The following is a 13,887-nucleotide window of genomic DNA, read 5'->3' as shown; positions in this document are numbered from 1 at the left end:
GGAAGGAAGGAGTGATGTACCCTGAGCATCACTGCCATGGTGCCTCAGGGTCTCATGAATCCACTGTGTGTAAGGGGAAATCACTCCAATTCTCTATCAACACACAACTGTTCTATATATAGCTAAATATCAAGTCCATTCTTGGAATTAGATGGATGTTTCTGTGAATATGTCATCCTTACTTCTGATCCTGGAATAATCTGTCCTCACCAAATCAATCTCATTTACAGATACAAGATGATCATGAGGCAACTCTGGATGTTTTAAAAATAATGCCTCAACTTTCAGAAGTTTCCAGCAGAGGAATGTTCTGAGTTAAAGTGCCATAAATTGACATCAGTACTACTCTTCTGCCCATCACTGCTGATTAATGATATGTAGAGGTTTCTTTTGTTTTGGTTTTCATATTTGTTTTATATTATTTCTTAAGAATTGGAGCTTTTGATGTGGGAGGAATCTGTTTCATTGCCTAGCAAAAGGAAAAATTCCCTTTTTTTGTCAGTTGTTTTCATGTAGTCAGTCAAGCAAAATCTTTCATTTGCAACTGAGATCCATATAGATGTTGACTTCTGCAAGAAAATATTTTCAGCATTGTTAGTTTTGGATTCCAGTTACACATCACTCTTTAGATATCTGTTAAGTTTATCTTCTGCCTCTGGTCTACAACAGATGCTCAAAAAGATTCAGTCCTTCATAGCTGTAGGCATCAGCTTTATCTTCTTAACCTCCATGGATGCCTGTGTTGCTGCTGCTGAACTGGCCCATCTGGAACTGTTTCCTAGATGCTCTTTGATACAGATTTCTGTATTTTCCAACTATGGCTTTTTTGTCTGGAGAGCCTGTCTGATTGTAGGCTCTCTACCACTCAGGGCTCCAGGTAGCTGAGAATCTGAAAGTCACAAAGCAATTTTCTCCTCCCTAATAAAGGCACTAACCCACCTGTGCCTGAGCTAGGACTTTCTAGAGAATGAACTGTCAGGTTTTGTCTCCCATGGGAACTAGGAACGTCCTGGGACATCTTGTTGCATCCTGGACAATCCTACCTGGAGCTGATGGGCTGTGTGCAACTGTACTACACAGCTCCACTTAACAGAGTTAGCACTGCAGGTTTGCAAACCCAGCTTGAACAGCCTGATCTTTCCTGCACTTACTATGTGTGACATTTTGTCACCTTCTGTTAGTCACATGTGCCAGAGAGCATTTGCAAAGGGATGCTACTTACTCCTGCATGCAACACCACACTCAAAGACTAATCCTTGTGCTCCAGTTTGAAGTCTCAGAATGTGAGCTGTGTGAAATTGTGTTAATATAGTGACACCCAGAATGTTAATTTACACTCATCTTCCTTTTCACTGTATATTACAAGAAAATCACTCATGGAAAATACTGTCACAGTCCTTTGTATCAGCAGCTAGAATTTAAGTGCAAGTCACAAATTGATTCTCCTCATTCTCCCAAATTAGTTCTAAAGTTGCCACTTTAGGAGGTCAGTTAGTGTGTTACCTCAGAGTTCTGAGCTCAGTTAGTATGTTGCCTCATAGTTCTGAAAAGCCTAGACAGCTTTCTTCTGCCTGGCCAGGCAGGTTTGCTGACAAGGTCTTACATACTTCTCTGGGCAAAAATCTGTGATTGGATCTTTTTTCAGTGTAATTGGGATGCTGTCAAAATTTGAGGTTCCTGTTCTGCTGGATGCATTCTGGTTAGTAGCAGAAAACAGCCTGGAAAGAGTTATTTGGTAAAATGACCAAGCCCATGGCAGATGGTGCTACAGAAGGTGAATGTGTTGTCAGCAAGTCTGGACTATGTTATTTTGCCAAGGAGCTCCAATGTCCATCACTTCCACCCAGGTTTCTTTAGCTGCTGCTCTGCATCCTCAGAGTAAAGACTTTTCCTTTATTCCACCATGTTTGAGATTCAATTTCACAGTAAGTATTTTTTTTTTTTTAAGTGGAAAAACTCTTAAACTACTGACAGCATGTCCCTGTCTTCACTTCTAAATAAAACTGCCTTGCATTAATATTGCCAGTAGAAGCATGGGTAACTGAACCTCTAGTTACTGCTCTGGTTTTAGGGTAAAAATTCCCAGAGTTCACTTTGACCTAGGGTGGTATCTGAATTTCATTTAATTAAAACAAGAGGCTTAATGTGTTGTGTATTTTATTCTTACGTCCCTTGGCACCTCCTCACCTGAACAATTGGAGACGGGTGTGGGTGTGTGTAGAGTGGAATATATGTATCACATTGATAGGACAAGATCTTTCAGGACTCTGGTTTGCCTCACTGAAAGATTTACTCAGTGAGGGTGAGGCTTCACTCAGCTTATCTGACACCCAGCTCCCTGCAGAGAGAACTGACCCTTGCTTATTGCTTCCCTGCTCCTGGTGATGTGCTCCTGCTGAGGCCTTTATGTCAACCTCGAGTATTCCAAGGAATAAAGCCCCAGCAGAAATGTGCCTGGTCAATATGTCACTGACTTCACAGGCTGACAGGGCTCACACCAAGGAGCCAAGCAAGGGCAGGGCTGACACCTTCTGACATTGAAGGGCAGGTCAGAGTAACACTTGGGTCAGCTGTAAGCTCAAATGGCAAACGCTCTTAAAACTCTGGGCTACATATGCAGAGAGCAGGAACTTGGGACATGGAGACTGCTCCAAGTAAAGTATGTTTTTCTGGGGTTTGGATGCATGTATGCTTTCAGCTGAAAATTTCAACTCTGAATTTGTACCTGCTGTTAATCTCAACAAAATTATAACAATCAAACTATTAACATGAGCCTTCAGGTAAGCTTAAGTTAACTTCTAACTATCAAGCACACTCAATATATTTTAAACAAAGCACCTGTCCCAAAGTAAACTGTGCATCTTTGCTAGGTCTAGTATATAAGGGAAGCACTGTCTCCAAGGAAATGTTATTCAACTACTGCTCCTTGTTAAACTAACATTGAACTGCTATTCTTGCCCTGGATTGTCTCATCAGATACCAAACCTCTCTCAAGAGAGAGAAAATTTGCTTGGCTGTCCTCATCTGCCATCTGATGAGTTTGGAGCATTTCCTGAACTCCTCAGTTGTTGTGTGAGGATCTTGTAGGTTCCCCTGTGAGAGCCTTGTGAGCAAGCACGTGCCCTGGCTGCAGGTCTGAGCATCCAGCCAGGCTGGGGATCTGCCACAGCTCCTGGGCCAGCTCTGGTGCTTGGCAGACCCCTGCCCTTGTGCTGGTACAGAGACACAGGCTCTGTCTCTGCATGTGTTTTCTCTCCCTCTCCAGCCAATCTACATCACTTCTGTGGCAGCTGGAACTGTTTGGTGCCAGCTTGGGGTGAGAGGGGGTGTGCAGAATGTGGTATCTGAGCTAGTCCAGTGCTGCCCCTGGCAGAGACAGACCTAGTGCATGGCCTGATAAAAAGCCTCTGCTTCAGCTGGCACTTCTTTACCCAGTTGGAGTTTTTAGTGCAGTAATCACTGAGGTAGCTCCAAAGTGCAGGAAACTCTCTGGCACACACAAGGCATCCAGCTCTGGAGGGTTAGAGCAAGAGAACCTCCAGAGTCAGCACTCACCTGAACTGCATTGAGCACTGCTATTATGGCCAACTCAGTTCTAATTTTAATAATGCTAGGCCAGACCCCTCTTCCTCTGGAAACTGGCTTCCTTTTGCTTAAAAATCAATGTCAGCAATTCTGGGGCTCTGATACCCCACCTAGAATAATCTTTGGTGTAAGCCCCTAAATCTCTGTATTTCCCTCCTAGGTAACATTTGTGACTTTCTCTCCTAACTGTTAATGTATTTGAATTCGTTTGCATTCTCTAGTACCCAGAGTCAGTACTGATGGTCCTTGATCAGTATAAGATTAAGTGGAGTTTATGTGTTAGGTGTAGTTTTGTGACTGACTTATTTTAATCTGAAATGTCAGCAATTGTTTCAATCTACTTGAGATTAATGGTTCAATTTAGAATAGTTTATTGATCAGAAGACAACATTTTGATAGGTGCTCCATGGGAGTTTGTTCCATGCTTTTGCAGTTTCATATGACTGCCCTTCATGGCATTGGTAAAATGTAACGGTGGTCTGAGTTTCACAAAAATCTGCCTTCTGCAGTTGGGAGTGGCACACATCATCCCAGGATAGTATTTAGTAAGAGACTTTACTTCAGGCATGCTATAGATTGATTATTCAGCATTTAGTAGTCTCAAAATGAATTTTCATTATCATGCATTGACCCAAATAGCTGCTACTATTTTTAGGTAAGCCACTCATATCAAAAGATTAACTTCTGCTCACATCCTATGCGCCAGCCCATGGGCACTAGATTTTGTAAGATCTAGTGTGAAAATACTGATATGCCTCAGGCTTTTGGGGTTATATAAAGTTTTAGATGGGGACCACCTAAAAAAACCTGCTGTTAGCTTTTACATTGTTGTTTAGAAAAAAATTATCATATGAATGATGTTCTGTTCTTTTTACAGCCTTGTTCAACTCCAGTGGGTTGCAAGAGTTTTTTCACAAGGAAATTTTGTTAATTGCATTTTTTCAGCAATGGCATCCCAGGCTGACAAGCAGAAATATTGAAATAACCTTGTATTTTGTACCTCTTCATAGTAGAGTTTATTAGATTTTCTTTTTAAAGCTGGAATGATTATCTCACTTACACGGAGTTATTCAAGAGACAGAATTTCTACCTGGGAATCTAGCACAGTTGTGATTCACAAAAAGGCACAGATGTGCCTTTTTAATACCTTCATCTTTTTTTCAAGCATATTGTACATAAATGAGAAATGTTGTCAGAAACAGTGTACCCTAAACCCCCTGAATTTAAAAAAAGCTGTAGGAGTCTAGTACTTTGCTGAGGGGAGGAAAAAGGTAAAAGTTAAGTCAGATTTGCCTGTTCATTTCGTTACACACTTGACTTCTGCACAGATTGGGAATTTTGAAGTGAAATTGTATTCAGTATCATTAAATGCCATCTTTTCTGTGTGCTTTTAAATTTTGTGGAATTTCCTAGAATGAGTGACAGGACTTTTGTGAACTATGGGAAATACTTTTAACTGAATCTGCTTTTCAATATTAACCTAAAACTCAGAGATTATTAATGCATTTTAATCAATGCAGAAGTAGGCTATAGTGGCTTTAGAGGCTTCCCTAAACTGAGAAATCTACCTGATTATTTTTTTCCATTTTGAGCCATTGGGGCCATTTTATTTGAAGTGTTACTCTTCCTTTTAATTATTTGAGGCTTGTTTTTCTTCTCAGCACACTTTTATGTCTCTTAAATTGCTTGCTACATCCTGTCAGTAATCGTAAACTTTGGTCAGGGATTGTGTCCCCTCTTCATGTGTGCACCGAAGTGTCTTGCTGGGATATTTCAGTCATGCAATTTCTCTATTTCTAGGTAGGATTTTATAATCCATTGAATTTTTATGATCTTGGTGCTGAAGTTTTTACTATCATGGCCTTGTCTTCCTCTGCCTAGTTTTGTCTTCCTGCTGCTCTTCACCTCCTTTTGTCAGTCTCCTTCTGCTGTAAAAGGGCAATTCCCTTATCCCTCCCACAGAGATTTCAGTGGACAGCACATGTAGAAATACAGAATCATAAGGGAAAATACCTCCAAGATCACTGCATCCAGCTGTTCACTTGGCACTGCCAAATTCACCACTAAACCATATCCCCAAGTGTCCCATCTACGTATCTTTTGAACACTTTCATGATGATGATTTCACTGGGCCGTCTGTTACAGTGCTTGACCACCCTTTTAATGAAGAAATTTTTCCTAATATTCAGTCTAAACCTCTCCTGGTGCATCTTGAGATGATTTCCTCTCATCCTGTCACTTCCCATGTGTGAGAAGAGACTGACCTCCACCTTGCTACAGCCTCCTGTCAGGCAGCAGTAGAGAATGGTAAGGTCTCTCCTGAGCCTACTTACTCCAGGCTAAGCAACCCCAGCTCCTTCTGCCATTTCTCATCAGATTTGTGCTCTGGACCCTTCCCCAGTTTCGTTGTCCTTCTCTGGACATGTTCCAGCACTGTCATTCTTGTGCTGAGGAGCCCAAAACTGAGTCCAGTACTCAAGGTGCAACCTCAGTGGCGCTGACGCAGGGGGACAATCACTGCCCTGGTCCTGCTGGCCACACTATTGCTGGTACAAGCCAAGATGCCATTGGCCTTCTTGGCCAACTAGTCTAACAGGTCACTGGCCATTTCCTCTTGGATTATGAGGGCTTCGTTCTGCTCCCCATCCTCTTCCTCCACCTTAGGGGCTGAGTACCGAGAGAACAGCTGCTCTGTGGAAACATACGCCAGCAGGACGTTAAGTACCCCGGCCTTTTCCTCATCCCTTGTCACTGTGCTTCGCCCCGCATCCTGCGGCGGTCGGGGCTGATGTGAGTCAGTCTCCCAGGAGCGCTCCCGCTCCCGCTCCCTCTCCCGCTGCCTCTCCCGCTCCCTCTCCCGCTCCCTCTCCCGCTCCCTCTCCCGCTCCCGCTCCCGCTCCCGCTGCCTCTCCCGCTCCCTCTCCCGCTGCCTCTCCCGCTGCCTCTCCCGCTGCCTCTCCCTCTCCCTCTCCCGCTCCCTCTCCCGCTGCCTCTCCCGCTGCCTCTCCCGCTGCCTCTCCCTCTCCCGCTCCCGCTCCCTCTCCCGCTGCCTCTCCCGCTCCCGCAGCCTCTCCCTCTCCCGCTCCCGATCCCGCTCCCGCTCCCGCTCCCGCTGCCTCTCCCGCTGCCTCTCCCTCTCCCGCTGCCTCTCCCGCTCCCTCTCCCGCTCCCGCTCCCTCTCCCGCTCCCGCTCCCGCTGCCTCTCCCGCTCCCGCTCCCGCTCCCGCAGCCGCTCCCGCTGCCTCTCCCGCTCCTGCTGCCTCTCCCGCTCCCTCTCCCGCTCCCGCTCCCTCTCCCTCTCCCGCTCCCTCTCCCTCTCCCTCTCCCTCTCCCGCTCCCTCTCCCGCTCCCTCTCCCGCTGCCGCTCCCGCGGGACGTCCCCGTTCGGCGGGAGCCGCCAGCCGCCGCTAGGTGGCGCTGTGCGCGCGGCTCTGTCCGCGCCCGCCGGGGCAGCGGCGACTCCGCCGGATCCATCGGATCCATCGGATCCATCGGATCCATCGGATCCATCGGATCCACCGCTTCCCTCTGCCTCCACCGCATCCACCGCATCCACTGCGCCCACTGCCTCCACCGCATCCATCGCCTCCATCTCTTCTCTCTGCCTCCACCCCATCCACCATATCCATCACTTCCCTCTGCTTCCACCGCATCCACTGCATCCATTGTATCTATCGCTACCCTCTGCCTCCACCACCTTCCACCACATCCACTGACTCCATCGCTCCTGCCAACCCACTTCCCTCCACCCCCGTTGCCCCGGCATGGTGAGATTAGGCTGCGGAGATCCCACCGGGCTTGGGACAAAATTGGCCTCACCCGGTGCTTTTCCCCAAAGTGGTGGCAGCAGCAACACGGAGGAGAGGCACACACTGGTGGGTGAAGGTGACAGGGTGCCAGCCTTGTGTGGCACATCCCAGTGCTGTTTTCTGTACTCATGTGCTGTTTCCCCAGCTCTTGACCACCCACACCATAATTGTGTCTCCGGGCTTTTTCCCAGAAGAGAGTGCAGAACAGAGCTCAATTCGAGGCAGTTTGAACTTTTGTAGTACATCGCCAGGCACAAACCCCACCAACTCCCTCTGGAAGAGCTCTCTTCTAGCACTACAGCTGGTTTCCTGTAATCAAATCCCCAAGGGACCTAGATTTGTCCCTGATTAAGAATAGACTGAAGACACAAGGCTAGGTGAAAAAGGGAATGTGTTTCATCATTATTTTGGTGCATCTTGCTGTTACCTGCCATTATACCCTTCTGCCAATGGTGTTATGGCAAATGGAATTTCTAAAGGGCACTTAAAAGAAAAAAGATATTAAAAGGTCAGCACTTGGTCTGTGTGAGTGTTGCAGATCTGCCTAAACTTTAGGCTCTCCTCTCTTCACATGGGCTTGCAGCATTCAGCCTGCTGATGATGTTCAGCTTCACCTTTCCTCCTCCCTCACAGTGCTCATCCAAATCTCCCCATGAAGGCCCTGGCCTCAACTACAATAAAGTAATGGTGATCAAAAGCCTGTTAGGAAGAGCGAGGTTTTGAGTATTCCTATGTCACTCTGGAAAAAAATGCTTGATTTCAAAGCCTGTGTTTGAACTGGTTTTGCAGGTCAGCGCACTTTTTGTTTTTCCCCTTTGAGTCCCTCCTTTCTTAACTGCAATAATCAGAGTTTAAATGTAAAATATAATAGCATAACATTTGCTAAAACAATAAAAGGATCCAGCCATGAAGGCTTTGCTCTCTCAACTGGTAATTAACTGAAATTGATTATGCCATTTTGCAATGACTGCAGCTTTCGCCAGGGCTGCTCCAGTGGTGTGGCTCAGTCCTCTGTCTGGTCTGTCTGGATGTTATTTCTTTCAAGAATTTTATATACTTGGGAACACAGCTGGGAAATTACTGGAGAAAACAATGCTTTCATACTGGTTGTTTTTACTTGTAGTGTTGGCACACTCTGTCCCACATTCTGTCCCTCCAAATCTCAGTGATTGCGTGAGGGAGTTTTTGACCCTGGAGATGACAAGTAAATTTGCTTGATTTGCCAAACTAGAAATGAAGTGTCTTGTGATGAAGAAGTGGTGATGATTTTTTCCTCCCTCTCTTACCCTTGTTCCTTCTCTCTGCACCCATCCTACATCCCCATTCTCATATATGGCAGAGCTGCATCAGTCCCTTAATAGATGACCCTAAATTTCAACATACATGACTGCAGGAGCACTGTGTTTGGGTGTGCATACCTAGCCAAACCCCAGCCAACCTGGAGCTCACCAGGTGATTTTAAGACTTGTTCATTCCTAGGATAGATTTGAAACTGCTTCTCTTTTCACTTCACGGTCCTGAGCATCCGCAGTGCCAAGTCCAGAGAAGGGGAAACATCAACCAAGTGCTGTCCCAGTGTCACTGCTGATGAAAGGCAGAGCTGAGCTGCCCTGGAATGGGCAAGGTCCTCTGGTACCTGCTCCCCTTTGGCCACACACCCTTGTTTGCTCCCCTGTGTGGGAATAAGGCAGGAGAGCCCCTCCGGGCACAGTGCTTGCCCTTCAGAGACCCCGGAGGAGGAGGCAAAAGGACAGGAACCGGTCACCCGGGACTGGCCTGCCCTCTTTCCAAAGAAATGCAGCTTGACTTCCAGCTGACCTTCAGGCTTTTACAAGCTAAAAGAGAGAGAGTTACAGAATTGTTAACAGCTATTTTATTGCACTTACAGATTGTGTGAGTTGCATTTTATTGGAACGCAGCTCTTGGCAGATTCCAAGTTTGGCTGCAAGGGGAAGCTGAAGGGCTGTGGTTACTCCAACATGTTTAACCCCCTGCTTCCAGCATCTCCTGCTGTGCTGAGCTAAGCCAAATGCTTGGGTACAGCTGCAACCTGTTTCTTTACAGAGGTGCCATGCCAAAAACCTGTGATGTGAAGCTAATAGTTTCTGACCATGAGAAACTATACCAGGGGGTTGAGGGTATCTAGAGACAGAAGAATAGTTTTTGATCGAAGTTCCATTTACTAAGGCTATGGCTTGTAAACTGAGGGTAAAGCTATGGCTATGGCTAGAAACATTCTGTGCACTGTAGGTGCTTAGAACCTAGATCTTGGAGGCAGTGTGGCAGTGCTCAGCCTCTGCTGGGGAGGCCCTGGCTCCTGCTGGCACTTGCTGGAGATGCATTCCCAGTGCAAAGCTGGTGAGAGGGGGGGCTGCAGGTTGTGACCCCCAGAGACATTTTCACAAGGTCTTCCTATTTGTGGAAGAGAGCAGTTATGTGGGGATTCCTTGTTTCTTGAGGGAAGGTTAATATGTGCTTTTGAAAGTGCTTTTGATTAATATCCATACTGGTGCAAAGCAAGAAAATCCCCTTGGACCTTGCCAGTCAGCTTTGTTTTCCTGGATGCATTTTCTCTTTTAACACAACTTGTTGCTGCATGACACCAGCTCTCCTCTGCACTTCTGCCTAAGTGTCCCTTACTTCTTTTAGGGCTGCATAACTTGCTTTTATTTCTGGCTTTTGCAATCTGGGAGGTAGACAATTTGGACAAGAGAATAAGAATGCTGTGACTGCCCATTCTCCTTTCTCTGCTCTCTGCCCTGATTTGTCATTTTTCTGTCTTGATAAAGGAGGAGGCCCTGGCAGCTCCACCAAGATATGGGATTTTCTAGCCTGTTATGCTCATACTGGGGTATACTGGAGACAAAACAAATTCTGTTGATAATCCCAGCTTGGCAGCATAAACAGAATATTGCAACCTAACTGATTGATTTTAATTTGAGAATTGAGACTTGGCTCCTGTATATTTGACTTCCCAAAAATGCTTGGACACAGGCTGGTTTCTCAGCCAAAATACCTCCTCTGTACCACAAACCCATATATTGAATTAAGAATACATTTCCTAGGAGTGACCTGGGTGGAGATCATGTCCCTTATTTGCTCATTCATGGGTCAAATGTAGTCCTGCAGCTGAAAGGGTCACAATGTGACCCTTCTGTGGGTTTGTGTTGTGCCAACAGTAGATCAGTGCTCAGGCTGAGTGAAAACTTGCCTAGATTTGGGAGAAATTATGGGAATGGCCCTCATAATTTTAGTTGGGAATAGGAAATATTTGCTTCTCAGTCCCAAAAAGGATTTGGAGCATTTCAGAAACTAGGAAATAACCCTCACACTGCACAGCCAGTATATTTTAAAACAAGATGCAATGACAACCACTAAAAGTGCTGAGAAAGGAAAGAGGAAACTGGGTATCTTGGTTTGATTACTAATCAGTTTAAACCCCTATCAGCAACAATTTAATATATTAGGTAAATTAGCTTGTCTAAAATTCCCTCTAACATTTGCATGCATCTAAGTAATGAATTTTGGAATAGGTTTTCTAACCCAGGCATGGTTATCCCCCCTGCCTACACTGTTTTACCTAGTTACACATCAGTGACAACTCTACAAGCTTGCTTCCCTTTCCTGTCACATCCCCACTCCCCAGCAGTCCCTTCCTCTGAGAGCTCAGCCTTTCCCAGGTCCTATATTTGAGGTACCATGGTGCAGATGTCCACTTTAAAGTGTTACAAGTTAAAAAAAGAACCCCAAAAAATCCAAATGCCTGAATGTTTCTGGAGATGTCAAAAAATATGTAGGCTTGCAGAAATCTCTTGACTTAAATACATAGGAACCCTTCTTTCAATGTTGAGAAGAGACACAAACTTGAGTTATTTATTCCTGATTCTTTGGAAAATAATTTAAGGTATCAGCTCATAAACAGTTTGGAAATGGCCCTGTTTTAGTAGCCACCTTTTGCATTTGGGCTAGGGAGGTATAACCTTGATCTTAACCCAGTCCTTCTGAGACTGGAGAAACTTGGTGACCTGTAGTATTAAAATGTAGCCTGTATGGAGAATAGACTGTAAAAAGGTAGGGGGGCATAGTTACCATCCCTTTCATAATGTTCAACACAGAAAGAGCCAACCTCATTATGTTTTCAGAGATATTAAAGATAAATGGTGAGAAAAATAGCTAAAATAACACAGCTGAAAACTTTTACCTTACTCCATTTGAATATTAGGGGGTTTAATGCCTGACAAACATAGTAACTGCTAACAAAGCCAATGGTGCCTGTGCACACTGAGGAAAAAACAGGTCTCTCAAATGTTTGGCTTCTCTTACACAATGCAGGTGCCTACTTAAAGGAGACACAAGCTCACCTCTTTTCACTATAAGATTACCTTGTCCTTCTGACAATGTAATCCTAAAAGAGCTGATGTCTAGAATTGGTGCATCCAGCCCCATTTCTGCTGTTGTGACACAAGCTGCACTGGCAGAAGCAATACCCTTGTTCAGAAGTTAATGAAGAAAATTTGCTGCTCCTAGTCCTCAGCTGCTTTAAGAGACTTTCTCATTTATCCTTTTCAGATGATGAGAAAACTGGTTCTGTCTGAGATGAGTTTATGGGGAATCCCAGCACAGCCACATAATCCCTTCAGCCAGAGCCATCTGCTGCAGCTTCCCCAGCTACATCAGTTTAATGAGAAGCAGCATCTCTGCCCTCTTTTTGCAACCTAATAAGAAAGCAGGAGGCAGCTGGGCTGGGAGAGAGCCTGTGAAGCCCCAGCCCCAGCATCTGTGAGTGAATAGGGTAACAAAGGAGAATTTCACATGGCTAACAGGTGGGACACAGCCTGAGAGGCAGGAATGGTGGAGCCCAGACCTGTCTTGACCTGACGCTCGGAGGGCCAGGCCCACATGGTCACCACAAACACACTGTGTTTCAGCCTGGATCCTGGGCTGGCTTACCAAGGACTGAACTCCACATTTTTCTCCTGGTGAGGGTAGGGAGACCAACATGCTCCAGTGTGGAGAATAATTCTGGGGAAATTTCTGTGGAAGCAGACTGCAAAATCTGGGTGAGGAAAAGGCAGGTGGAGAAAGGATCATCATTCTTCAGGCCCAGCTAGAGTGGATGCTGAAAATGCAAAAGCTGGGAAGCTGAGGGTTTGCAGCAGCATTGCTAATGAGAGAGGGAATGCTGCAAAGGGAAGTCAGAACAGGATTGATAGCAGGAAAGATTGACTGGATCCTTGCCCAGACACAAACTGGGGACTGAGCCCCATCAGTGCAGAAGGAAACACCTCAGTGGCTGCCATGCCAAAGAGGAGGTGAAGATTTTCACAGGAGATTCTGGCTCTGTCAGGGAGGATGAGAGGGAAAGGAGCACTGTGGCTGCACATGTTCCTGCAGGCTCCTGTAGTAGGAAAATCAGGTGGACCAGGCTGCCTTTCAGCATCCAGCAGTGTCATCCAAAGCACAGAGCGTGGCAGGCGGTCACGGAGGGCTATAATCATCTGCTGGGAAAGGATGAGTGGGATGCAGACTGGCGAGAAATTCCAGCACTTGTTGCCATAATGTGTTTCATAAATATATGTGCCTATTCCTACCTGTATGAATGAGATGGAAAATTAATTTTTTTTCCACATTCTTTATATATGTAAAAAGTAATTTAAAAAGGTGAATTCTAGGTTTGAGTCTAACCAGTAAAACAAAACGTGTTGACTATGAAGATAAAAGGTAAGGTATTTGCTGTTCAGGAATACAAAGTGAGAGAAGAGCAAACTATAGGCAAAAGTCTGGAGTAAAATCAGAATTAGCAAGTAATTTCAGGGAGGAAGCCTGAAGGAAAAAGGAGTTAAGCAGAACTGGCAATTCCTTTAAATAATAATTAAAATATGAGTCCCAAGTATGCCAAAAGAAGTTGTTCTAGCATGGACCAAGGAAAGAAAGAACAGTAAGAGATGATACTGGCTACAATGTTATCTCTTCTTTCACAATGTAGGGTGTAAAGTAAGCGAAAAGTATTTTTTCTGAAAAAACTCCTTGGTGAAAAGAACAACTGTGCACAAGGCAGGAACATGGCTGAGGAGCTGAGCTCTGGAAGGTGTCTGAGAGCCCATCTGTATCACACAAGCTGAATGTGGTACTGGCTGTGTGTCTGTCAGACACACCTTACCTGATGCCATCTTTCCCAAACTCCCTTCCAGTTACCTTCTTCTTTGAAATTTGGACTGCCTTAGCTAGACAACTCTTCAGGAACATCCTCTGGAGTAGCCTTAAAATTTGCAACAGGGAGATGAAGTTCTTCCTTTGGAGATCAGTTCAGGATACATCTCAGTGTGTTGCTGTTGCAGGCAAGCAGCAAATTCAGAGATATGTGCTATGTTCCTGCCTGCAAAATCAGGCAAGGAGGGTCTGAGGTGTAGGGTGGAGTCTGTATTTGAAGACTGCACTTTGGAAATAATCTGGCTGAGAATGAGGACAATGATCTCCAAAACTTTATGTGAAG

At 45.4% G+C, this 13,887-nt stretch overlaps 1 protein-coding gene across 1 annotated transcript; it reads right to left on the bottom strand.

Moving 5' to 3' along the window:
• Positions 1 to 6,026: 6,026 nt before the first annotated feature.
• On the bottom strand, positions 6,027 to 7,168 carry LOC146768127 (uncharacterized). The gene has a single exon (XM_085574136.1). It carries the CDS (start codon positions 7,166 to 7,168, stop codon positions 6,170 to 6,172), a length of 999 nt encoding a protein of 332 aa, XP_085430262.1. The 3' UTR covers positions 6,027 to 6,169.
• Between the last annotated feature and the right edge of the window lie 6,719 nt (positions 7,169 to 13,887).

The sequence above is a fragment of the Lonchura striata genome, chromosome 2 (genome assembly GCF_050655825.1).
Source record: "Lonchura striata isolate lonStrDom1 chromosome 2, ASM5065582v1, whole genome shotgun sequence".
In the NCBI taxonomy this organism is placed as follows: domain Eukaryota; kingdom Metazoa; phylum Chordata; class Aves; order Passeriformes; family Estrildidae; genus Lonchura; species Lonchura striata.
Note: the sequence above shows the minus strand (reverse complement) of the source record. Positions and strands in the feature narration are given on the sequence as shown.